The following is a 27,744-nucleotide window of genomic DNA, read 5'->3' on the forward strand; positions in this document are numbered from 1 at the left end:
AATCAATAAATAAACATCTTTTGTAATGATCTCAGCCACTGTTTTAATGTAAACGGTTTCTTTTGAGTTGCTTGAAAACATTGTACTTTGTCCTCTTAAATTGCTTAAGTGTTTCCCCAATCTTACTTCCAGCAGCATGAGGGAATTTCTAAACAATAACATAAAGACAAACTTCAAACACCACCCTGACATGAATTTTCCAAATGTCCTAATTAGAAAATGTGACTTAATGAGGCTTTTATTATACTGTGAATCACAGAAATGAAACGGACCAGCAGTTAGCGTAATGGCTATGTCACTGGACTCCCATGTAGTCGACTGTGGTTTGCGTCCTGGACCCGGTGGCTTAAAACTCACACCGGGTGCATGGGCATGCGTGCCCAAGATCCCGAGAGGAGAATGGAGGAGAAGGGATTGCAGCGTGGCCATCCCCTCTGGGCTTTCTATCTCTCTGTCTCTGTCTGTCTGGCGAGCACACGTGCCCTATAGCAAAAAAAAAAAAACAAACCCTCAAATGTAGTATAGGCATAAACTATACATATGTGTGTGTGTGTATGTGTGTATAGATATTTATGATATATATACACACATGCACATACATACATACATATAATGTATATACACATATACATATATATTTTTTTGCCTTTGTTTTTTTAAGTTTTTGCTATAGGGCATGTATGCTTCAGAGAGAAATACAAGAGAGGGAAAGTAAAAAATCATCCTCTGGGGGGATGGTCACTCTGCAATCCCTTCTCCTCCATTCTCTTTTCAGGACTTTGGGCACCCACACAGAAGCCTGACATATTCCTGAAGCTGCTGGGTTCAGGACTAGAACTGAGCAGCCTGTCATGTGGGATTCAGCACCTTAACCTCTATGCTACCTGCTGACACCTATAACTCAGTTTTCTTAAAGGTTTTGTTTTTGTTTTTGTTTTTGTTTTTACAGGGTCTCACTGTGTTGCTCAGGCTAGTCTTGAGCTTGTGGTTCCTACCTCAGCCTCTTGAGATGCTGGGATTACAGGTGTGCCACCACACAAAGCCCTTAGGTTAGACTCCAAATCAAATCTGGGCCTCCCATGTGGTTCCAGCCTGCAAGGGGCAGTGTCTTAGTAGCACACCTCATTGTAGTGGGGTCTCCTTGTTCTTAATCAAAGGAGTCATATGATGAAAATCATGTTTGAGTTATTTTATGCATAAGAAATCATATCTATAGGTAACTATAAGATTTCCTTTGTCAAAAAAACCCCTAAGTAATTAAAAGGGAAATACTCCTTTTTATTATATTTATCAAAGCTTTTAAGAACTAAATTTATTCTCCAGTTGTATTCAGTGGCTCATTCCAGTTGCTTAATAACATTTACTTCTTGGGACCAGCAGATGATGAAATGGTTACATCACTGGACTCCCATATGGCCAATGGAGGTATGAGTCTGGGACCCGGTGGCTTGAAGCTCATGCCAGGTGTGTGTGTGCAAGCATGCCCAAAACCCTGCGAGGAGAATGGAGGAGAAGGGAATGTGGCATGGCCATCCCCCCTGCGGTATGAGTTCTTGCTTTCTGTCTCTCTGGTGAGCACACCTGCCCTATAGCAAAAATCTTCCTTAAAAAAAAAAAAAATTACTTCTTGTGGTTTACTTTTATTTGCTGTACTTTGCATATTTTAATCATAAACTACCTGAAATCCCTTAAGAAAAAAGTGAGGTATAGAACCCTAGGACATAAATTTCCAGTCCTTCCAAAGATCACACCAAAAAGTACTAAATAGGTAAATGACTAGAAAAATGTTTTTATTCAATTATCTTCTCAAAATGGGAAGCTGAATAATAACTTACAAGGAAAAGGTCAATGACAAGAGTGAAGATTAGGTTAGGTGGTCCATTATATTTGATGAAAAAACTCTTAGCCAGTGAAGTACTAATCTATCTTCTTCAATCAATAAAAGGAACTTTGCAGGCATCCACATAATGTAATTTGCCCTTTAGTTATTCCAGTGCATAAATGCTCCTTACTGGAATGATAATCAGTAGTAGCTCTGGTGTGTCTTAGTTACAGTCTCTTCCCCAAGGGAGCCAGAATGATTTGCTAAGAGAGCAAAGGTCATGCTATAAATTCAGATGGTGTCAACGCCATCTCAGCAGACTCAAGTCAAAGAAGGTGAAGACTCAAGTCAAAATGCTGAAGCTGCATTGCACTACTTAGAAGTTACTGCATTAACTCCCAGCAGTGAACCCATGAGACTAGGCAGATCTCCCTGGATAACCCAAAAGAAATGCTGAAGATGTCAGATGGGATAGTTTCCATACATAGAGCAAAATCACAATGCAAAACTCAAAGCTGCCATCATAATAAAAGGAAAGGTGCTACTAAAACAGGTTAGCATGCTATAAATCGGTTTCCAAAATTGCTCTTCATGGGTATTCATTGAACACTAGCTAGGATCTGCTTTATTGGTGCATAAATTAACTAGCACTACAAAGAAGTATTGGAAGCAATCCATTCTATTGTGTACTCCTGCAAACATATTGCATGTGTTTCTGCCTCCCATCTGCTTTGCAAATGAACATCTATTGCATGCAGGAAATAATTGCAGATATGTTGTCCTTGTTCTATTCCCCTTTGCTAGTAGGTACCCACTCTCTGGGTCATGCCCTCAGCCCACAATGCTACAAAGAACTACAGGTCTGCATCTGCCTTTCTTCAATGATCCACATCTTCCATTCTCTACTGTACTCTGCCACAGCCACAAAACAGAAATCACAGCCCCCCTGAGATGGTCTACTGTCATTACTTTTTAATTTCCCTTTAACCCTCTCATCAGTATCTCTGCCCAAACCTGGTTCTGAAACATATGATTTATGGTTATGATTTGCAGCCAGTTCTTAGTAAATGAGGCTTAACGATCTTCCCCTTATTGGTCTGACCAGGTAAAATATGATCCCACATGTGCTCCAGAGCTTCTCATTTTCTCTTGCTATTTCTAATCCATTCCAGAGAGAATTGTGACCTACAAGAAGACCCCAGTGAGGTCGGGATGGAAGAAGCCTCTGCAGTGGAAAGCGGAGATGCTCGATTATAATGTAATAAAATTACTAGAGATTTGGTATCTAAAATGGATTTTTTGAAGCAGCCAGTTTAAGCTCTTTATGAACACTAGGCATTCTCTGATACCCTACAGCAAGGTGTCAATCACAGCTGCAGAGAGAGGCAGAGTTTTCTGGGAAGAAGCACCAGCACAGGCCTCCTGTAAAGTATAATCAAATTCCACTGCAGCCTTCAGCTTGGAATGCTATTGGGCCTCATGACATTTGTGGGACACAGAAATGGTTTACTTACTACCTATTAATGATAACATGTATAGTGTTCTCAACTGGACTGCTCTGAGAAGTATTTCATGTTACATAAATTCTCTTTACAAGCCAAATGATGCATAGCAATTGAATGTTTAAAAATAAATAAATAAATAAAAAATAATCTGGAAAAAAAATGAAAAGCTATTTCCTGCTGCTGATGTGTGTAATAATGTCTTTGTCTTGACTGATAAGCATGGTTAATCATGCTGGAAAAAGAAGTGTTATATACTGTAAAGATATATGTGATTAAATGTAATATAAAAAAAATCCCAAGAGGGAAAAAAAAGAAAAGAATGCTACTGGGCCTCATTCATTAGAAATGACTGGACACAATGCTTTTTGAAATAAGCAAAAAGTCTGAACTTTAACATAATTTAAGCAAAAGCACAGTGTGATTATTTAAAATCCTATCAATATATGGTAACCCAGATAAGCTGAACTACTTGGATCTCCATTGGTCCTTAATCAATAAATAAACATCTTTTGTAATGATCTCAGCCACTGTTTTAATGTAAACGGTTTCTTTTGAGTTGCTTGAAAACATTGTACTTTGTCCTCTTAAATTGCTTAAGTGTTTCCCCAATCTTACTTCCAGCAGCATGAGGGAATTTCTAAACAATAACATAAAGACAAACTTCAAACACCACCCTGACATGAATTTTCCAAATGTCCTAATTAGAAAATGTGACTTAATGAGGCTTTTATTATACTGTGAATCACAGAAATGAAACTAGAAGAAAGCATCTTGAAATGAGCTTCAGTTTTAATGTTGACATGCTCTGTTTATCCATGACTTAAGGAAGTGCTTAATTTTGTCCTTCAAAATGTCAAACCAGGCCTTGGATCTGCCACATCAAGGATCCAGTTAGTTAATGCAGTAAGAACGCAGCTTTAGAGTGACACAAACACAGCTCTTTGTGACTCTCGAGTCACTTAAAGTGAGGAAGGCTTTTAGCAAGCTGATGACAAAGGGTAGGACATAGCCTTCATATTAGTATGTTCTGAAATCTTGTTTTAAATTCTTTTTAAATAATCATTTTATTTTTGAACATACATTTATTTATATGTTTGTTGATTTTAATTTCACCAGAGAGGAACAGAGTGAGAGAGAATGAGAGTTGGGGGGAGTCGGGGGAGAGTGAGAAAGCAAGCTTTCAGATCTGGGACTCAAACTGCGGTCAGCCATGTGGGAGTTCAGAGCCCTTAACCACCATGCCACCTGCCGGCCCCAAATCTTATTAATTTTTATAGAACAAATGTGTTAAAGAGCAAAAGAAAGATGGACCCCTGGAAGTTCCTAAAGGAGAAAGAATACTAGCGTGATTAATAGCTTTGAGGTTACAATCCTGCCTTTCGGTCTGCTCGCTCTATAATCTTGGAGTAGCTAGCTCTTATCTGTAAGCTTCCCGTTTCCTTCTGTGAAATCAGGGTAAATGACACTTCTCTTCATATAAGAATAGGTAAGGTAAAATGCTTAGCCTGGAGTTTGCCACCCTGTAACCACTTGAAAAGTGACATTACTAGGCTCCTGCTGCAATGGCTGATCCTATCACTAGGACTGAAACTCTACCCCATCTCCCCATCGGATCTTGTCCCATCTCTCTTCTAACAGACGAGCCTGAGCAAGTCAAGACTTCAGATGCCACGTTCAAAATAACTGGGCGGAGCTGCTGTGGATGATACCATGCCAGGCACCATGCTAAGTACTTTCAAAATTCTCACAGTGACTTGATGCGGGAGAGGTGAAATTTTATTATGGTTATTTAGTATTTAATTACATAATCCCTCTTCATCTTATAAATGAAAAAACTGATGGACACAGAAAAGTTAAAGCCAAAATTTGAACTCAGGGATCAGACTCAGAGTCCAGACCATCAGCCACTATCTCATCCTACTACTAACTTAATGTCTGCCTCGGACGATGATGTTTCTGTGCTCAAGGCTGGTTGGTATGAGACCTGTTTTTACATTCAAAGCAGTGACACTCAGTTTGGATGCCAAAACTGATGTGCACTGGTGCAGTTGACATTTTCATTCCTTTCCCCAATCAATAGGAGCTTACTCAGGTTATAGAATCTGCTTCCTCATTTGAAAGTTTGTAGAGAACAGCAAATTAAAGAAAAAATGGTCCCTACTATTCGGATTCTGATGTTGGGATCTCGTCTGGATTTTCTGGCACATTCCTATCTGGAAGATTAAGGCCCAGATCTCTACAGCACTATGCATGCTGTCTCACCAACTTCTACCTCTCAGAAATTTCAGTGTGGGGAACTGTGTGCAGTTCCCAGGCATCACTTGAGTGTCATCTTCTATTTATGCACTTATCTATTGCACATACCCAGCATGTCTGATCTTGGTTTACCTTTTCACCAGGAAATAAATGCAACAGTGTAAAGGCAAGAACATGCACTAGGAGAAGTAGAAAACTGTAACTTCTGCTAACTAGAAGAAGCCTTGGGAGGGCATGCAACCCGACGTGCCACTCATCTTGGGAAAAGAGAGGTAAAACTCATTCCTAATTCCTTAAAGGCATTGCAGTGCTCTTACCCTTGCAGTGAAATCCACAGAAGCAGCTCGGTTTAACAGCAACGTGGCTACATTGATATTTCCATAGTGAGCAGCTATGTGGAGCGGAGTGAAGCCACTCTGTAAAGAAAACACAACAGACATTTCATTGATTTCTGCCAGCCCCTTGTCTGACAGGTTAATATCATAACCTTGCCCAAATAAAAATGAGGAAGCAAAATATGCTGAGGTCCACATTCCATTCAGTACTAGGTTTCCATCAGTGCCAATTGCTCATAGGGTTTCTAATAAACCCCAAAGTCACAGACAGAGGAACAGCCAAGGAGGAACCAAGGGTGGAGACTGAGCAATTTTAGTAATCCAGCACCAGAACTATATAGAAGCCAACGTTTCATAGTTAAAATAGGGATTACAAGAACAATCTTTGTAGCTCATAGGAAGCTTGATTAGGACTACTGTTTTATTACTGATGAGACAGAATTGTCTATGGAAACTCTATCAAAGTTCAATTCATTTTGTATATTCAATATAGATTCAAATGAATAAACAGTAAATGCCAATTTTAGTGATGAAAGCAATTTTGGGGGGGAAAGGTACTACAATAAAATTCATTTTGTAAAATGGTTAATTGTATTCCATAAAGTATTCCAAGTTGATCTTTTGATTAGGAAATGCCTATTCAATAATATATTTGTCTGGATTATTTATACCATGGTCATTTTACTTCCTTGAAAAGTGCTAAGACATGCAGCAGTTCACTTAGTCCCCAAAGATTGAAACCTTATAGGAACTAGATGCATTTCTAATTTGTTAGCAAGCCTCTTAGCCATGCTAGCTATTTTACTGACTCTTGTACAGGGTCACTCATATTAGCATCATTCTGAGGAAACTTTCCTTGTGCTGACACCACGGAGGGTAAGTGTCATGCAGAACCCTAAAGAATCAGTCCTGGATGAGTAGAATGACAGGGTTGTCTGCAGCTTTCGGTATAGCTGATAAACATCTAAAGTGTCAAGACTCTTGATCTCACACAACTCTATTGCAATACCCTTCAGTTTCGAGGATTCCTCCTCCTTCCTTTCCAACACCAGGATCAGCTGCAGAAAGCCCTGGTAATCAAACTACTATCTTCTCTGGCACATGCTCCTTTGGGAGGGCGTGGGTAGAAAGCAGGTATCTAGCCTACAAAAGGCGATGCAAAGAAGAAGGGAAAGAAATGAGGCGGCAGCACTAGGTAATGTGAAAGTGACGATGCAGATATAGCTGAAACGTATACACATATACATATATATATATATATACCTCTGTTGTTCTATTCACCACCATCTAGGTTAACACATTTGGAAGCAAAGAGGAGGAAAAAATGAACGGTTAGTTCACTATTGGTGACATGGACTGCAGAAAGCTCATGACAGCTAAGGAATGAGGATGGAAGCTAGGATGGAAACACAATAGGCACAGAAAGAAAGCTAGACTGGAACAAGGGCTACCCAAGGGCCTCGTCCAAGGGCCACATTTCCCTCATGGAGACTTTCAAGTAATACACATCAAGACGATGAGAACTCTGGGCTGTGGCTCTTTCGCTGCTGGCATGCTTTCCGCAACTGACAGACACTCGGTGTACCGTTTGTCATCTTAGACATCAACTGGAGGTTTATTGGTGCACACCGTTTGTAGCATTTTTGACATTTTTCACCCTGATGTTTGAGCTACTGTCTTAGATACATGTACAAAGTCTATATTAAAAGGAAGGAAACTCTCAGGTGCATGTCGATCCATTTCTTTTGACATGGCCTCCCTTTTAGCATGCAAAGGACAGCATCCACTGTTACCTTCCTAGGTTTTCTTAAGAAAGGGGATGCCTTCAATCGGCACAGGTTTATGTCAGTGAAGTTGTGTTTGGCTTAAGCTTGCCAAGAGGGAGACCAGGCACTCTCAAAGGTCATGTGCCTATATAGAACAGGTATGCAGAAGGCCCAGGTCTTCATGCCTCACCTTAGATTCCACATCTGCATTGTTGTCATTCTGCAGCAGTAGGGCAGCGGCTTTCGTGTCATCCTTTCGGGCAGCAATGTGAAGAGCCGGAAGGCGCACTTTTCCTTTTGTGTCATTTTCTAGCAGCAGTGAAACTACTTGGTCGTGACCTTGTTGCAAAGCTACTGCCAATGGTGTGAAGCCGTCCTGTAAATAAATGGATGGGTCGAGATTGGTCCCAGTGGATGGTTTATCTTTGATTAAATTAACATATGAGAAGGCAACCATGTGACCAAGCATCAATTTTTGTTTTGGGTTATTAAGCTAGGAACACATGCAAATGAACGAACATGTGTAAAGGCATTTAATGCACACAGACACACTACATATAAATATAAAACAAAAGCAGAAAAAAACAAGGAGTTTGTGATAAGTTTATGTTTTTCCTGTTTAAAAAGATACACACTAATCAAGAAAATTTTGAAAGTACAAAAAAACTACTACATAAAAAGAAAAAAGATGCCATAAATTTAACATCTATAAGATAATCTCAGTGAAAACTATAACATTTCAGGTTAAATCTGAGCAAAATTTTCAAAGAAAATGTTTTTAGAGAGATTTTTGCTATAGGGCATGTGCACTCACTAGAGAGACAGAGAGACAGAAAGTGAGAAATCACCCCTAATGGGGGATGGCCATGCCACAATCCCTTCTCCTCCATACTCCTCTTGGGATTTTGGGCATGCACGTGCATGCACACGTGCCCAGTATGAGTTTCATGTTGCCAGGTCCAGGACTTTAACTGTGGTCAGCCATATGGGAGTCCATCGATGTATCCATTATGCCATCTGCTGGTCCCTTCACTGGTATCTTAAAGCAGAAGTATAGTCCTTCTGGTTCATTACTGTACCCTAGCGTATTTCCGCTGCTTACTTAATATTTGTGAATAGTGAACTGCAGTCATTTGTAGACAAATCACCACCCTTTGGGGGATGATTTCTCACTTTCCCTCTTTCTGTCTCTTTCCAGCAAGTATGAGTGCCCTATGACAAAAACTCTAAAAATTAAAAAAAGGGAAAAGCTGGAGATGAACAAGATGTCCACAAGATGATATCATAGGTTTACACATGTAAGGACATAGAATGTGGACTATGTTACTTAAAAAGTAGTCTACACAACATTGTAATTATACAATGTCATTTTTTATAAAGATAAATAGGAGTATTGTGTATATGTACGAAAATTCTGGATCAATAAGCAAAATATCATTTATAGGGAAAATGAACTGAGACCTTTTTTGCTTTTCATTGTACTTTCTCATTTATGCGATGCATTTCTTTTGAAAAAAGCAATGTGTTGTTTAAAGAAAAACATGGTGAAGAGAAAACTGCACTTCAAAAGTTAACTTTGCATATCACCTTAAAAAAGGGGACACAATCTAAAGGGTAAAAATGACAGCTCACTTCTGTCTTGAATCAAAACAAAATGGCTACATTTCACTTGATGTGAATTCTCAAATCCACAGTGCCTATATGTATATAAAGGAAACCACTTTGCACCAAAAAATAAACTGCAACTGAGAGATTAGCACTCACAAGGATGTGCTTCCTGCATAAGCCAATTAAAGACACAAAGACATCAGCTCTAAGGTGTTAACAGCTAAAATTAGCAGCTCCAGATTTTATTTCAAAACCAAGTTTAAACAGTTTGGTTTGGTGTGTGCAGTTATCTTAAGAGAAAATTACAAGCAGAAAGGATTCGTGATAGAAATGACATGGGAAAAAAGGTCCAGACCAGGTGGTGGCTTAGTAACACAACTGGACCCATGGGGAAAGGTCCTGGTTACACATGCCATAATCTCACTAAGCACTCATGGTACATGTATGTGGTCCTAGAGGCCGAGACTGGCTTGGATCATGGTATGAAAACCCTGTGGGGCAAGCTTATCTGTCTTTCTCATGGAAGAAATAAATAAATTAAAAAGAAAGGGGGGGTCTATGTTCTGGTTGCTCAAGATATACCTTGTCTTGCAGTGTCTGACACATAATAGGTGCTTAATAATGTCTTGTGCAATAAATGCACAGACACATTTACCTCATGATGTAGAATCTTAGTAAAAGGAACACATATATACATATATGTATGTATATATACACATACATACCCTTACGTGTATACATATACATATGTATTTATGTATATATGTATATATATGAGAAGATATGATATGCAGTACACAGTAATATAAATAACATTTTGAAAACTGTAACTGTGCCAAGATGTACATTTACTGTTTCCTTTCCCCATCAAATTCCTTGTTTATTTCATGGGCAAAGAAAAGGATCTCATTCTTTACCTGACTAATAATACCTTTTTCACTCCTGAGTAGAGTGAGATATTTTCATGTTTATGGTCATTTGTATTTCATTTTGTGTGAACTCTCTCTTCATTTATTAGTGATTTCTGTAGGAGGCATCATCTCTAAAGTTGAGTGAACTTTTGTGTGATTCCTCGACTGCCATCTTTCCTGTCCCCTCAGGAAGGACATTAACACACAAGCAAGGACAGTGATTTCAGGGAAAGGATAACCCAGAATCTGCTCTAATTCACTGTTTTCTTAAAAATAAAGAATGCGGGACCAGCAGTTAGCATAATGGCTATGTCGCTGGACTCCCACATAGTCGACTACGGTTCGCATCCCAGACCTGGTGGCTTAAAACTTACGCCGGGCAAGTGTGCATGCGTGCCCAAGATCCCGAGAGGAGAATGGAGGAGAAGGGATTGTGGCATGACCATCCCCCCTGGGGAGTGATTCCTTGCTTTCTGTCTCTATGTCTCTCTGTCTGTCTGGCGAGCACATGCACCCTATAGCAAAAAAAACTCTCAAAAAAAAAAAAAAAAAAGAAGAAGAAAAACTCACGCCGGGCATGTGTGCGTGCATACGTGCCCAAGATCCGACAGGAGAATGGAGGAGAAGGGATTGTGGCATGGACATCCCCCATGGAGGGTGATTTCTCGCTTTTTATCTCTCTCTGTCTGGCAAGTGCACGCACCCTTTAGCAAAAACCTCCATAAAAAAAAGAATACCAGGCCAACCAAATGGTGCGGTGGTTAAGGTGGCTGGATCCTACATGGCTGACTGTGGTTTGAGTCCTGGACCTGGTGACTTAGAAAATACACAGGTGCCCACGTGTGTGTGTGTGTGTGTGTGTGTGTGTGTGTGTGTGTGTTTGTGTGTGTGTGTGTCCAAAATCCCAAAAGAATGGTGGAGAAGGGACTGTGGCATGGTCATCCCTCCAGGGGGTGATTTCTCACTTTTCCTCTATCTCTGACTCTCTCCACAAGGACACACACCTAATAGAAAAACTATTAAAAAAAGAAAAGAAAAGAATGCCCCAATGTTGGTCATTTACAGTTTGCAATAGACTTTTAGTGACACAATTGATCACAACCTTCCATCCAGATTAGTTTGAAAAATAAAATACATTACCTAAGAGAGTATCAAAGATTTAAACAGTTTTTTTAAAATTTTTGAATAACTCTTCTATTTAAGACTTCAAAGATTTTTTTCAAATACCCTTTTATTTAAAAATTAAAAACATATAATAGTTTTATTTAGAAGCATGAATTAAATCTAATTAACTTTAGAAACAAATTTAATCATTGTAATTAGGCTAACAAATTTAGAAAAAAATAGATTTAAAACTAATGTTTATTCAAAAAAATTCAAAACAATTGTTGCCTTTGAGGCAAAATTATAAGTGTCAGAAATATATTCTCAAGTAAATATGTTGTATATTAAAATAATAGCTCAATTATAGGGTAGAACCAGGCATTTAAGAGCAGAAAGGGCATCCATGCAACAGAAGATTATTAAAGGTTAAAAATAGACTTACCAATGTCTTTCATAAAAACTTATGAACCCACACATTAATATACAATTGAAATAGAGACCAGAGGGACAGATTCTCAACTCCAGACTTAACAAAATGCCCTATAGACAGAAAAAAAAACCACATTGTTTTACCTCTGTGGCTAGGCTCTGGCTTGCACCATTGTCCAGAAGAAACTTGACAACTTCCAGGTGGTTTTCCTGGGCTGCCATGTATAATGGTGTGAAACCATTCTGTAAAATAAGAAATAAAATGTTTGTATGCAGCTTTCTATAGCAAATCTATTGTATAGAAGATATATGCTCTAAAAAATATTTACACATATTGTAATAACACTTCTGTTTAAGTAATCATTTATTAGAAAACCTAAGCACCACAGTTTAAATAAAATTAATAATTTCAGTGTATTCACAATTATACTTTATAATTTGAGTGTAGAACATAGGTAATGGTTACAGTTAATAGTTCACAATTCACAGTCTAAGTATTATTTATTGCCACTTATGCAACTGTAACAAGTTAGTTTATCTGGTCACCAAGCTCAAGACTAGAAACACTTCAAAATGAAAATTTCTCTTTTATAGTTAGCATTCATGGTGTGTGTGTGTGTGTGTGTGTTTTAATTTTGGTTAACTTGTACCCACATTCATTTTCCTTTCATTTGCCAATGTCATCCCTATTATTCCTTTGGAACATTACTCCTTGTTACATAAATAGGAAGAGTCTTTTATTTTAAAAATTAATTTAATATTATTATTATTGTTGTTGTTATTTTAAAATTTGCTATAGGGCACATGTGGGAGAGAGAAAAAGAGAGCACACAAACAAGCCACTGGGTCCAGGACTTGAACCACTGTCGGCCATGTGGCAGTCCAGTGCCTTAACTACCACACCACCAGGTGGCTGCCAGGAAGGTTCTTATTTGGTTGACTTTCAGATGAGTCAGCCTGCCCTTCTTTATGGGGTGGACATGTATGTGCAGGTTATCTTCTGTTTGCTCTTTCAGATCTACTCTCTATCCTCAACTCTGTTCTTTACTCAACTCCTCTCTTCAGCATATTCTGACCTGTAGGAATCAAATCCAAGGGCAATCTTGCTCTTTGCCTTCTGGCTAGATTCTCCCACTTGTCACCCCAAGTATTCTGTTTCCAAAGTTTTCTAAAAGCTTTTAAAGCCTTCTATTTGTGTTTCCCATCTAATTCCAACAAACTCACTTTTTTGCTCAAGTTAGAAACTACTGTTTTAATCTAAATAACATAAATTAATACAACTTTCATTTGTCAAGAAAGGATCAAAAGAGCATGAGAACTATTAGTCCATTGGGAAAGTATGATGTACTTTCCTATGCAAAATTTTTCCATGACTTTCTCAACAACCCAATATTCAGTTATGATTCAAAGGTAAAATTTATAAATATTCTTTACAAGGAGCGAATAAAAGCATTACCATCACTCTCTAGCTTAAAGAGGCTTAAAGGCATCAAAATTCAACATGTTGGGGAACCAGCAGTTAGTGTAATGGCTATGTTGCTGGACTCCCACGTAGTCGACCACGGTTCACGTCCTGGACCAGGTGGCTTAAAACTCACGCTGGGTGCATGTGCATGTGTGCCCAAGATCCCGAGAGGAGATCGGAGAAAGGATTGCAGCGTGACCATCCCCCCTGGGGGGGGTGATTTCTTGCTTTCTGTCTCTATGTCTCTGTCTGTCTGGCGAGCGCACATGCCCTATAGTGAAAAACCTCTCCAAAAAAAAAAAAAAAAAAGAAATAAAATGGACAACCTGTAAGTATAATGATTTTCTGTGAAATGACACCTGGATTGAGAGAACGGCCAGATTTCAGAAAGATTACTCTCTTCTTCAGAGAAAAAAGGACATTACTGTTTTTCTATTAATTTTTAACCTAGGAAATTTCCAAAACAAACCTGGCCAAAAAGGAACACATGGGTACCAAATTTACATTTTCTTTTCTGTAGCAACAATAGATTCTATTCCCCAAAAGGCAGAGTAGCATAAGATTGAGCGAGTATGCTATTTGAAGTCTGATTTTATCCAGTATCGTCAATACCTTCTGCTCTGAATGTTTATGATGATGCTATTAAAAGCATGCAAATCTGCAGACTTACAAGTTTGTAGCTAGTACTGAGGCATGCTGCATAATGCCCATGAAAGGATAATGAAAAGTCTCCCTGTAATTCCATTTAAATACAGGCTTAAATTTTACAAACAAAATTTTTCTATCCATTTGAGCTTCCTATGGACAGTGTTTGCACATTATAAAGTGCTTAATTAAGATGTGAAGGGTATGGTGAAAGATTTGATTCATATATATTACTAATTTTTGCAGTCATTGAGACTAGAGCTGTGGTATAGGGTCACAGGTCTGACAGGCTCTATCTAGACCACACTCATCTGTCCGACCCAAGATCTGCCTTTTCCCCTATAGGGAACATCGGGATATACTGAAAGGTCAAGGCTTACTAAAAAGGTCTTGCCTTAGGTAACCCCGCTATGAAAATCTGCTCATTTGGAAAACTTTGATAGTTAAAATGTTATTTGAAGTAGACTTTGCTTTTTTATAAATGTGGTTTTTATTATAGGATAAAGTCAGAGAAGAAAAGAACTGTGAGAGATGCTGTTTGACTTCATTATGGCTGCATTTAGTACAAAGTATAAAGGATTTAATGATAGTAGGATTCTTTATGATCACAATTTAGTCAGTCAATCCAATTTCTTTCTCAGGGTAGAACTAAATAATAATTGGAACATTAATAAAGACTTAATTAATTTGCTAAGACCTAAGAGCAAGGCAGAGACAAAAATCAGTCTGAAATAAAATCTACAAATTCCTTGTTCATAGAGCTTCATTTATAAGACCAGAGTTTGATACTACCCAATGTCATTTTTATTTTTAAGATAAGGAGAATTTAGGGACCAGCAGTTGGCATAATGGCTATGTCGCTGGACTCCCACGTAGTTGACTGTGGTTTGAGTCCTTGATCCAGTGGCTTAAACTTATGCCAGGCGCATGTGCATGTGTGCCCAAGGTCTCGAGAGGAGAATGGAGAAGAGACTGCAGAGTGGCCCTCCCCCCTGAGGGGGTGGTTTCTTGCTTTCAGTCTCTCTCTTTCTGGTGAGCACACACACCTTAGAGCAAAAACCTCTCCAAAAAAAAAAAAAAAAAGATAAGGAGAATTCGGTAAGGGATTTTCTTATTTTTCTTACTTGCTATTAAATATTGCCCAGAGATTAACATTTCACTTAGATACTGTGATTCTTCTTTGTTTGTTTGTTTTGGGAGAGATTTTTGTTATAGGGCACATATATTCACTGGTGAGACAGAGAGACAGAAAGTGAGAAATCACCCCTCAGGGGGATGGCCACACCGCGATCCCTTCTCCTCCATTCTCCTCTCAGGATCTTGGGCACGCATGTACATGTGCCTGGTGTGAGTTTCAAGCCTCTGGGTCTGGGATTCAAACCGCAGTTGGCCATGTGGGAGTCCAGTGACATAATTATAACTCTTGAACATAACTCTCTGTGATGTTTTAGGTGCTATTGCCTAAGTGGAATTTAATTTTATTCCACCCTTGCTTGTTGCTCCTTATAAAAGCTCCTACTGAAGAGGTGCGACCAGGAGTTACAGGAACTCCGTTTGGCTACACGGTCAGCTCATGACTTATTCTCTCCATGGAGTGATGCGGGTCAGAAGGCACATGAGGGCAGGTGTCCCCATGAAGGCTGAAGGCTTTGCTGTGCGATGTGGTGTAGGCTACCCTGCGCACAGCTGCAGTAACAGGGGATTTCACAGCCTATGTTCTCCTCCACTGCCTCATTGGTATGGAATGTGGATCATTTAAAATGAAATCTGATTAGGATTTTATTTCGGCTGCAGCTTTCCCAGACATAGCAGGGCGGCTTTAAAACTACGGCTGCTCTAAGCATTAGGCTTGTGTGTGATGTTTAAAAGAAAAAGGTTTATTTTTTCCTGCCTTGGAATACACCGAAAAGAAAATGAAAATGGATTAAAGAGTTTTCCCACTATTTCAAAACCTAAAAATAGCTACTTTTTCAGTATAAAAGAAGTGTAGGGACATTTAAAACAATTGGTTTAAAAGCAAGATGCTTCTATTGTAGTCAGCTGGTCTGTATCTCTCTCTCTCTTTTTTAAGATTTGCTATAGGGTGTGTGAGAGAGAGAGAGAGAGACAGAGAGATGAACAGGGAGAGACTAGTGAGAAGTGATAAAGCATCTCCTGGGATGATGGCCATGCTGCAATCCCTTCTCCTCCATTCTTTTCTTGAGATTTTAGGCAAAAACACACACCTGGTATTTTTTTCAAGCCACCGAGTCTGGGACTTGAATTACCAGTTGGTTATGTGGGATCCAGCTGCTTTAACCACCACATCACTGGCCAGCCCTGTATCTCTCTTAAAGTACTATACAAAAAGACACTGAAATGTTCATGGAAAAATGGAATTCATTTATTTTGGTACAAGACTTTTCAAATCTATTCATAGTTTTTTCATAAGATACCCTTCCCATCAACTTTAAGACCTATGGGGTTGTCAGGAAAGTCATGATGTGTTTTTGAATAGAAAAACAAAAACATAAGTCCTACTTTCTCAGTGACCTAATGTAATACTTGTCAGTATTCAACTTTATATCATTCCTTTCTGGAAAGTGTTATTATTAATACTTTCCAGGGATCTCTCTGAGGGAATCGGAAGACCTAGCATAGGCCATGCAGCAAAAGTCCAATGACAGAAAACTAGAAGGACGCCAGAGCAAATACGTAAGAGTCCAGGCAACTAGAAGCAGCACACAGTGCCTTTTCCATGACATTGACATCTAATGGCACCAGCGCCACCCTTGTTCTACTGTAGTAAACAGGGCAGGAAGTCATTGCCATTCTGTGGGCCATAAAATAGAGAAGAACCCTGCTATCCAGAGATAATCAGTCCTGGAAAATATAATGAAATCAAGTGCACTTAAATGGAGATCAAAAGTCCACAGTAAACAATGAAAATAACTTTGACTAAGATTTAATCTTGAAAGATAAAACCACAAATTGTAAAAGCACGTCAATGAAACATAGGTGATAAGCGTATTCATACGTGAGTTATCAGAATGATAGAAGCAAAACCGAGTGTGATTTTTGTTGAGAAAAAGTGTAATCTTCCCAACAAAATTATATGATATCTTGACATCCTTCACTTCAATGTCTATTTTTACAGTATAAGCAAAACACAGTCTTTTGCGAGAGAAGTACTTGAGAACCAAAGATCTCACTTTTTTTTTCTTCATTTAATCTTTTGATTTTCCAGTCATTCTCACATGAAACACTGATCAGGAAGGAGCCCGATTCCTCCCAGGCAGCCTGGCTTATGCTACTAAAACATCACGTGCCCACAACCGAGCTGTGAGCACTTGGCAGGTCTCCACCATCGCTTCCCTCACTTTATGAAATCCTGTGTCTTTGGCAAAACTTACAGTTTTGTTCTGTAATCAATTAATTAAAAATCCAATATCCTGAGGGGAGATACTGACAAATAGGAAACTTTGTCAGCTTTCAGCTGGAGAGACTGGTATTTTGTTTGTTTGGAGAGGTATTCACTATAGGGCTTGTGCGCTTGCCACACAGACAGTGAGTGAGAGAGAGACAGGAAGAGCATGGTGATGCTGCAATCCCTTCTCCTCCATTCTCCTCTCAGGATCTTGGGCATGCAGGTACATGCGCCTCGCGTGAGTTTTAAACCACCGGGTCTGGGACGCGAATGGTGGTCAACTACATGGGAGTCCAGCGAGATAGTCATTACACTAGTTGCTGGTCCCTGGAGAGATTGTTTTAAAAGTGGGGACCAGTTCTGAAAGTGTTTGGGTCTTAAAGGACATCTTTGTACTATAGTATTTGTTTTACTATACTAACTTATTCTTGTGGAGACTTAAATAATGACTACTTGGATGATATGAGGACCTCTATTCTCTCTCGTTTTAAAAATATTTATTTAATGTTATTATCCTATTAATTTTTAATTTGTTATAGGAAGAGAGAGAGAAAGAAAGTGAGAAAGCAAACTGCCAGGTCTGGGATTTGAACCACAGCCCACTATTTGGGAGTCCAGTGCCTTAACCACCATACCACCTACTGGCCCCAAGGATCTCTATTTTCAAAACAATGAAATAAAGATATTTGTTTTAGACTCAATGTCTTATCACATGATAATCTGTTGGTGTTCTTAGAGATTGATGTAAGGCTCTGAGATTTACAAAAGGACCTATATTCATTACAAATACTCTGAAAAATTTAAGGTTTAGAGATTTTTGAAGTTTCTTCTCCTGGTTCTGTTTGTTTTTAACCTGTTTCAGAGAATGACTAAACTGCCTCAGTTAGTAAAGAGGAATTAAACAGTTTCTTCTTTCAACTAGTTAAAGCACAGATACTTTCTAAAATTCTAAGAGCATTTCATCATTTATAGGCATCACTATTTCCTTTGTAGGTTAAAAATTACTGAGGTCTGGATCTGAGGTAGAACCATCAAATAGTATAAATGTCTGATTACAGATATTCCCTTTACATCTATGCCAATGACTATCAGTCATAGAGTTTTGTAGATCAATCACTTTTTAAAATCTTTTCATCTCACACACATATATTATAAATGAGGTTACCTGTGAACTTAAATAGTCTGTGATATGTAACTATTTGAATATAGCACGTAAATGGTGTTCTTTGAGGATATGTAAACCAAGAAAGCACCTGACCCAAAGAACAGCATTTGCAAGTCGTAATGTCTTTGCAATAGAACTGTAAGTTTACCTGGGACTGTGCGTTGACATTGGCTCCATTTGTAACCAAGACTTTCACCACCTCTGCTTGCCCAGCCAAAGATGCGATGTGCAATGCTGTGTTCCCTTTCTGTAAAATGAATAGCAAGATACATCAACTCACTCACCTTTCAACTCCTACTATGTTTGTAAGTTCCCCCAAAAGAACAAAGTTGACAAGTATCCCATGAAAAGAGAACCTGATTCTTACTGAGGAATGAGTCATGAGGAAGTGATATAAAAAGCATTAAATACGCGATACTGACCTTTGTAGCTGCGTCCACATTGGCTTCCCTCTGGAGCAGTTCAGAGACAACTTCGACATGGCCTTCTTTAGAGGCAAGATGGAGAGCGTTCAACCCATTCTGATTAATAGTGGAGAGAAAGCTTTACTCAGCAGGTTGAAAACGGAGCAGTAAACTATCTACCAAGGATTCCCAAGACAACATCCAACCAACAGTCACATGCAGGTGTGCAGTGTAGAAACGTGAATTAGAAGTGAAAGCACTTGAAAACTATATAGATTGTCTTGTTATCATCATTTCCTAAGTCTTAGGAGTTAATTATCAAGAGACATATACCAACATTTCTGAATGTCCCTCTAACAAAGCAGAGAACAATTCAACATTAAGCTGGCAAAGTTTAACTGAAAGAACTAACAAAAAGAGAAAGTCTTGGGGAAGATTTTCAGAAAATTAAAGATAGGATTTTTATAGCTTTTGCTAAAAGTCTGAATGACGTTGAGAAGAACCAACCTGATTGCAAATGTTGATGTCAACTCCATTTTTTATGTAGTCAAGGGCCTTTTCTAGGTGTCCAGCTCTAGCTGCTCTTAAGTAACTTGCATTGGCATCCGACTAAAATGAAAGGATAAAAACATTTTGATGAAAAGTGAAATTGATATGCTTGCTTATAACTACCCAGCTCTAGTCCAAACCAAAATGAAAGTAATTACACTATCATCATACCACCCTGAATACGCCTGATCTCGTCTTGTTTCTAATATGAGAACACTAATTAAAGTTCTTTGTAAAGACACTAGGAAAAGGATAAATTAGTTCAAGGTTAGTTTCCAGGTAAAGTTACCCTTCCTATGATGTCATAATTCATTCTGAATTGAAAGAGAAGATTTCCTACAATATCCAGGCATCTTATAATTTCCAGAGACTAAAGAAAAATTATACAACTTCTTGGTAATGGCATCTGTTATGTATTTGAAACAGCAACTAATCCGTATTTTGCTATGTAAATATCACAGCTAACTTTTCAATTAAGAGCATCACAGAAACACTCTATGCTGTCATACTAGTTTCATGGGAATTTGTAGGCCATGATATTCTGTTGGCTTTTCCTACAGGACATATTACGTGTTGAAACATGAATTGTATCTGAAAAGCATTTATTAATGCCCATAAGGGTTGTAAAGTATATTTTTTATATATTTCCAAGCTAGCTAAGGCCATAGCCAGAAGAAAATGCTACTGGGAGCAGTAGCAAGAGCAATAAATGAATAAATAAAAAAATTAAAAAACAAAAATACAAGACATGTGATTCATTCTTCGAACGTTTGCAACTCTGAGCTACTGTTAGACTTTAACACCTATGGTTGCACATAAAGTTCATATTGAAATCTCAAAAAAAAGTCATAGGACACATGTGTTCCCAGGAGAGAGACAGATGCAAAGAGAAAGTGAGTAACTAAACACTAAGGAGTATGGTCATGCCCTAACCTCTTCACCTCTATTTCTCCTGCTGAGTGTTTAGGCACGCATGCACATACTCCTGCATATTTTTCAGGTCAGAACTTGAACCATGGGGTTAGCCATGTGGGATCTAGCCAACTTAACCAGCACACTACTGGCTGGTCCTATTGAAATCCTTAATAGGAAGAAGATAGAGGAAAGATACTGGAAAGCAGAGCCTAGATCATTTGTAAGAGTCTTGTTCAATTCAGTGCAACACAGAAACGAGTTTTCCTGAAAGAACAGCCCAAACCATCTCATTGCCAATTACAAATGCAGTCATTCAGGGTATGATTTAAAAGAGGGAAGTGTCTTCTTTCAAGCCATATGGTGAATATCTTCTTCAAAGAACCTGTTCAAATGTCACCTCATGTAAAAATCCTGTTCAGTCCACCTAGGCAGAGTTTGCTTAGTGCTCCCAAAACATTGATTTCATTAAGCTCTCTTGGTATTTATCACACAGCATCATATTAGGTCATCAAGAAAGTTATGACGTATTTTTCCATGCATAAATACCTCATGACTTTCCCAACGACCCAATAGTTTTTGGAATACCCATCTTTCTTGTACCTTAAATTTTAAGCCGCTTAAGAACAAGCAGAGGTAAATTAAATAGCAAACAAGTGAAAAGACATCAAGATACCAATCTTTGAGAAACACAAATTCATCCTTGGAAATGTAATTAAGATGGAGGAAATTCCACCCCTCAGAAGAAGGTTTGACTCTGGTGTGGGTCAATTCAGTAAGAGCCGAATTGATCAGGACCCTCAGAGGAGAGGCCACTGCCTCCTTCACCTTTCACAGTAGATTCTCAAAGAACTGTTGCTGCTGCTCCTGCTGTTATTATTGATGTTAATAAAGACTCCTGCATTGTTCCAGACAATAATTTCATTAATAGTTATTTCCACACAATTTACTTATTTGTTGATTCGTTCATCCACAAAACATTTGTTAGCACCTGTTATATGCCAAGGATGCTCCCAGTTGCTAGGGAAACAGAAAGATGAATATTATATAGGAGTTTTTACCAACATCAATCATAACAGCAGCAACAGCTATTTAAGTTGAGAATCTGCTATGATACAGAGATGAAGACCAGCAATCATAGACAAAACCATTGAGCCAGGTGTCTGGGAGCACATGTATATATTACTAAAACAAAACAAAATTAGAATTTCAGTTAAGCACATAAATCAGAGCAGAAGGTTAAGTAAGAGGAAAAAAAAGCAGGAAATACAGAATTTCCAATCAGACAAAGGACAGATTAAACAGGTCCCAGGTATTTAAATAAATTAAAAAACATAGTCTTTTACAGAAGTTGACTACTTTGAGGTTGATTTCTGTTTATAAGTTCAGTTAGTGCTAAATTAGCTATGCCAGGATGGCTCGTTGCACCGTGAAATACCATCCTCTCTGTGCCTGCTCAATGACTTATCAGTGCATTTGCCCAGAGGAGGCTGACGCTGTTCCAGAAACAAATGACATCAGTCTGCCCGGATATTTCAACTGCCAGAGATAACAACTGTGAGTTCAGCAACCCAAACTCTGACTTCCAGTACATGAAAACAGCAGTTAAGGAAGTTTAAAAAGAAGAGTTATAATTTAAGGGAAAAAAAAAAGTCCTTGAATTGATTCCAGATCTGAAAAGGGTTGGTGATTCTATACATTGTCCATTTTCTTCTCAAGTTTTCTCAGAATTTTCCTACTTAAACCTCTAAAGCAAAGCAAAATACATCCAGTACAAAACCAAACTTCTAATTCTGTGGTTTTCTTCTTTGGGATTTGAGTTCTTTTGAGATTAATAACAGCTAAGAGTGAATTCTTCTTCAATAGCACATGCATGCACACACACACACATCAAATCTACACATTCACACAGAATTTGCAGGCCTTTCATGTGGCTCAGGCATGCTAAACCTGCCCTGGATTTGTATGTAAGAACTCTTGCTCTAAAGATAAAAATTCTGTTAGACACCTTTGCTATACCTATTTTACCCAGTGACCCTGATATCATAAAACTCTGTGGTGTAGCTAACTTACCGCCTTAGAACTTTAGGAGGTACAAGAAGGAACGCAAATTAATTTCCTTCACGTTTCTCGGCTCTCTGTTTCATACTAACATGCTCACCACACCAAAACCATAATAACCACACACTTTACACTTCGAAGAAAGTACTTTCTGGTAGAGTCTCTAGACTATAATTTCCTCATTGAGTGGGTTATTATCTGTTGATGATAACAGATAATAATGCATAGTATAGATAACAGATAATGTATAGTATAGTGTAGTATATGGTATTCTCAACTGGACTGGTGTGGAGTGTATCCATGTTGGGTAAATTCACTTTAGAAGCTAAGTGATACATAGTAATTGAATGTATAAAGTTAAATAAAAAGACATACTCACAAAAAAAGAATTAACCAAAGAAAAAGAGAATTCTTACAGTAAAAAAAGTAATAATAAATGATTATGTAATAAAATAGAACACTAAAATTTAAAAAAAAAAAAAGATCAAGTTAAAAAAGATCAGCAGACTCTCTGAAGAAATGTAGATTGGAGACCCAGTGAGTATGTAACATAGTTCTGCTCGGTGGTTCCTAACCCCCAGGAAGCAATCTTTGGGCCCTGTTTATTCTTAACCTGCCAATTCTCTAATCTTTCTCCTTTATCTCATCTTCCCAACTGTCTGGGAACCATGTGAAGGATTGGATGATCCTCCCAGCAAGCTTTGAATTCCTTTTCTCTATTGGTGTCATACCCTCTGCCCAGCAACATACTCAGGTGTCTCTAAAGCTAAAAACAAAACAAAAACAAAAACCAAAAAAACAACAATAACTTTCTTTCACTTTTTTATCCAACACCCCCTTGCAAGTGATGGCCTGTATTTCTTAGTGTAATGGACTGAGAATCTCAGCACTGGAATCACACAGTTGGAATCTTCTCCTAACTATTTCACTTGTTAACGTTGTTACCTTTGGCAAGTCTCTTACAATCATTTATCTCAGTTTTCTTAGCAGTCAAATGGGCATAAAATAACCTCCCATTAGGATAAAATTAGATAATTCACGTAAAGTGATTACTAATGTCAGTGTATATAGCAAGCAACTGATTAGCAGATATTTTAAAGTACTCTTTTAAATATCAAACATTTTGAACTATTGGTTTGGGTTCACTGATTCTGTATTCTTCAGATTACTTCATATTTGCATTCCTGGCAATATGGCTTCTCTCAGTAATCAATAAAATCTCTGTACAAAATCACCAGTGATGTCCCAATGATCAAATCCCATGATCTTTAAAATCTTTCCTCTTATACCACTTGAAAGCAATGACCACATTCTCTTTCTTGAAAAGCTCTCCTTTTCACTTCTCATTTCTTTGTACGCTCCCTTCTGTTTCTCATTGCCTCATCGCTGAAAAATGGGCCTTTTCCATTTTCAAGAACTCACATGTCTTTCTCTTCTGTACCCTCTCTCTAGGTTACCTTGTCACTTCTGTGGCTTCCATTGTTCTGTCTCCTCCCAGTACCCCAAATCTACCCTGTTCTCATCCCCATCCCAAAACACTTCCACTTTCATGTTCTTTAATCCCCTTACCAACACCACCACCACCATCATTTTCTGAGACATATAACTGCCATGGCAGTTAGGTATGACAGAGATGTGAATAATAGATCACCTTCTTTCTTTTTTTTTTTCTTTTCTTTTGTTGAGAGGTTTTTGCTATAGGACGCGTGCACTCTCCAGACAGAGAGAGACAGGGAGACAGAAAGTGAGAAATCACCCCCCGGGGGGATGGTCACGCCGCAATCCCTTCTCCTCCATTCTCCTCTCGGGATCTTGGGCACACACGCACACGCGCCCGGCGTGAGTTTAAGTCACCGGGTCCGGGACTCGAACCACGGTCGACTACATGGGAGTCCAGCAACATAGCCATTATGCTACCTGCTGGTCCCAAGATCACCTTATTTCTATTCCCAAGTCCCAAGAGTGGTCAGTAGGTGGCATGGTGGTTAACGTGCTAGATTTCCACATGGCTGACTGTGGTTTGAGTCCTGGACATGGTGGCTTGAAAATCAAGCTGGTTGAAAATATGTGAATGCACAAAATCCCAAAAGGAGAATGAAGGAGTAAGGATTGTGGCAAGGCCATGCTTACAGGGGGCTATTCTCTCATTTCCCGTCTGTCTCTCTCTGGCAAGCAGACATGCCCTATGGAGAAAAAAAGTCCCGAGATTATCCTAGCCACCCAAGCATATAACTCTGGTGTGAAACTCTGATTACTTTTTCTTCTTCACTCTCTCCCTTACACCCTTTTCTAGAAAGCTAAATATATATATATATATATATCCTATTCAATGTTCTGTCTCCAGCACTCTTCTAGTTCTTTATTCTCCTTTAAAAAAGAATTTATCATGATGCATATCATAGATAAAAGAGTCCATAAAACATATGAACAGTATTTTTTTTTATTCTTAAAATCAACATCCACATTGCCCCTTGTCAGCTCAAGAATAAAAGTTAGAAGTAGCTTTGAAGTCTCCCAGTGAGCCTGTCCTTGAATGGCTCCCTGTAAGGCATTAACTGTTCTAGTTAATCATTTTCTTGCCTCTCTTTATAGTTTTAACATCCACGTGCACCTCCTTAAGCTGAGTATCACGTAGTTGATCATCTCAGTGGTCTACGTGGAGTCATATATTATGTACCCTGCAGCACATTTTTGCCTAATGTTGTGTTTCTCAGAGCCATCCATGTTGACATGAAACTATAGTCAATTTATCACTGCTGTTGCAGAAGATTCTATTATGTGATTATAACACAGTCTATTTATCTACAGTAGAGATGATAGATGTTTGTGTTGCTTGCAGTTTAGGTCTACTATGGAAAATGCTGATTAACATTCCATTAACAGCCTGAAACTAATCCTAGTGCATATGGGCAAGAATTCTTTTATTTTTTCTTTTATTATTATTATTATTATTATTGCTTTTTTAGAGAGAGATTTTTGCTCTAGAGTGCATGCACTTGCCAGAGAGACAGAAAGCAAGAAATCACCCACTGGGGGGATGGCCATGCTGTAATTTCCCCTCCCTCCAGACAGGATGACCATGCCACAATCCCCTCTCCTTTACTCTCCTCTCGGGATTTTGGGCATGCATACACATGTGCCTGACATGAGTTTCAAGCTTCTGGGTCTGGGACTTGAATCACAGCTGACCATGTGGAGTCCAGCACCTTAACCACGACACCACCTGCTGGCCCTTGGGCAAGAGTGTTTAAAGTATACAGGTAGAATCAGAAACACCAGGTTATTGGGTTAAGGCTTATTCAACTTTGCTAGTTAATAACAAATTGTCTTTCAAAGTAATTGTATCAACTACATATTTGTGATTTTTGAATCTGAGCTCACATTCCTTAGAAATAAATCTTTGGTATTTTTTTCTTTTTCTTTTCTTTTCTTTTCTTTTTTTTTTTTGTTTGTTTTGCCATAAACTATATGTGCTAGTTGAAAATGCACTTCAAAAGGCTTAGTTGTATCATTTTCCTAACCTTTTAGATTTCCTTCTAGCTAAACCTATGTTTATTCTTTTTTTTTTTTTTTCCTTTCATTCACCCTCTTCCTTGGTCAGTTCAGGCCCTTCCTGTATGCTTCTGAGATCATTTAACGACCCCCCCCCTCCGCCCCAGGAGGTTGCTCCTGGCACTGTCTAATCTGCCAGAACCCGGGAACAATGTTAGGACTTCTCAGGTGCCCAGGAGTTCACCACTGAAGATTCTGAGAGAGCAGTCCACAAGGACAACTGCTGTAATTTAATAAGTGCTTATCATATGTCTGGGGCTTAAGTCTTTTACATAGAGTATTATTACACATGCATTATTATAATTTATTTCTTAAATATTCAAATGAGATAGAAATTTTCATTTTAGAGGCATGAAATGAAACGCCGTAAAAGTTAAGTGACTTGGACAAGGTCATACATCTAACAAAAGAGACAGAGACTAAAATCCGGGCTGCTGACAGATAGGAAGCCCAGGTTCTTCCTTAACACCCACCAGTGGCTTTTAAACTGGGATCTGTGAAGCCCAAAAGATCAGGAACAGTGTGATACAGAATAAGGCTTGATAAGAGTTCCATAAGTCCACCCTCAGTTTCAATCCAAGTAGATCTACTGTAATCTGTTTTTTATTTTTTCTTCCCTTTAATCTGTGCTTTTTTGGAAGGGTTGGGGGAGATAGAGATGGAGAGAGAGGTATTTTTGACAGGGTATCACTATATCCTAAGCCTCCCACCCCAGCCTCCTAGTTAGCTAGGATTACGGGCATTTGCCACTGCGTCTGGCCCGCTTGATTTGGTCCCGGAACCAAGGCAGGGCCCCCCAGGCAGAGCTAGCCTCATGCAGTGGCGTCTCCCACATGCATCACTGCAGTTGGGCCTGTTTATCTGCTGGTGTTTGATGACATAGTTCATTTGTGGGGAATAAGTCTGCTTTTAATCCAGTGTTTAGTCAATTTCTATTGCATAGCCTCTTAAAACCCTTTAAAACTTGCCCCAAATACATATTTCCAGACTGAAATAAAACTCAAATACTAATCTTGAAGGCAATCTGGAGAGATTATTGTTGCCTGGCTCCATAATTTCCAGGTACTACAATGGAACCAAAATAGTCACTGTGCCACTAACGCTCACCTCCCCTGACCCTTGCGCTTCCTGTACCAACAGACCCATCACCTACAAAATCCTAGGAATAGCCACCACTGCCATTTGCGACTTTCTGTGATAAACACGAGACATGATCCCTTCTCTCTCTGGACTCCTACAGCATCTGCTCTGCTAGGCTCACATGTCATCCCCATAAAGGTTTGCTTATCAGTGATGACATCCTCTAAAGATGATCTAAAGGGTAAGTCCTTGTCCTCTACCTTGAGGATGCAATTAACTACTTTTAGTGATCTCATAATCTAACTGTGCAGACTGGAGCCAGGTAGCCAGGATTTACTGCAGATTAATTTACAGACATTGATAAAGTTGGAGAAACTCCCTAGGAGAAGCCCTTTCTGCATCCTGAATACAGCTGAGAAAACAGATTATAGGCAGAGGCAGGATTTCAACAAGGGCTGTGGTCAGTGGAGAGAAAAGGAAGGAGTAGGTACAGATATAAAAACGGAAGGATACGTGGTAACGCTATAGGACCCACATAGCAAAGGTCCTTGGTTCATGTCCTGGGACCTCCCTGGGCACATCAGATGCACACACAAGTTCGTGATCTAGGTCAGCCAAGAATGGGGGCAGATCGTGGTATGGGAACCCTGTTGGACATGCTTACCATCTCTCTCATGGGAGAAATAAACTTAAAAAAAAAAAAAAAGAAAGAAAAATGGAAAGGTCTGAGAAATGGTGCATAGATAAGCTCTAATGAAAAGGGGATTCC

The 27,744-nt window shown here is 38.9% G+C and overlaps 1 protein-coding gene across 1 annotated transcript in view; it reads right to left on the reverse strand.

Annotated features, from left to right (window-relative positions):
* The window catches only part of ANK3 (ankyrin 3), a 743,189-nt gene that overhangs the window by 233,138 nt on the left and 482,307 nt on the right, over positions 1-27,744 (reverse strand). Inside the window, exons 3-8 of the mRNA XM_027771266.1 lie at positions 19,329-19,430; positions 18,840-18,938; positions 18,566-18,664; positions 11,881-11,979; positions 7,875-8,060; positions 5,901-5,999 (exon numbers count right to left, since the gene is read on the reverse strand). Of these exons, the coding sequence (XP_027627067.1) occupies positions 5,901-5,999; positions 7,875-8,060; positions 11,881-11,979; positions 18,566-18,664; positions 18,840-18,938; positions 19,329-19,430 (684 nt within the window). The remainder of the gene's footprint in view (positions 1-5,900; positions 6,000-7,874; positions 8,061-11,880; positions 11,980-18,565; positions 18,665-18,839; positions 18,939-19,328; positions 19,431-27,744) is intronic.

Source organism: Tupaia chinensis, unplaced genomic scaffold (assembly GCF_000334495.1).
Source record: "Tupaia chinensis unplaced genomic scaffold, TupChi_1.0 Scaffold000199_1, whole genome shotgun sequence".
Lineage (NCBI taxonomy): Eukaryota > Metazoa > Chordata > Mammalia > Scandentia > Tupaiidae > Tupaia > Tupaia belangeri.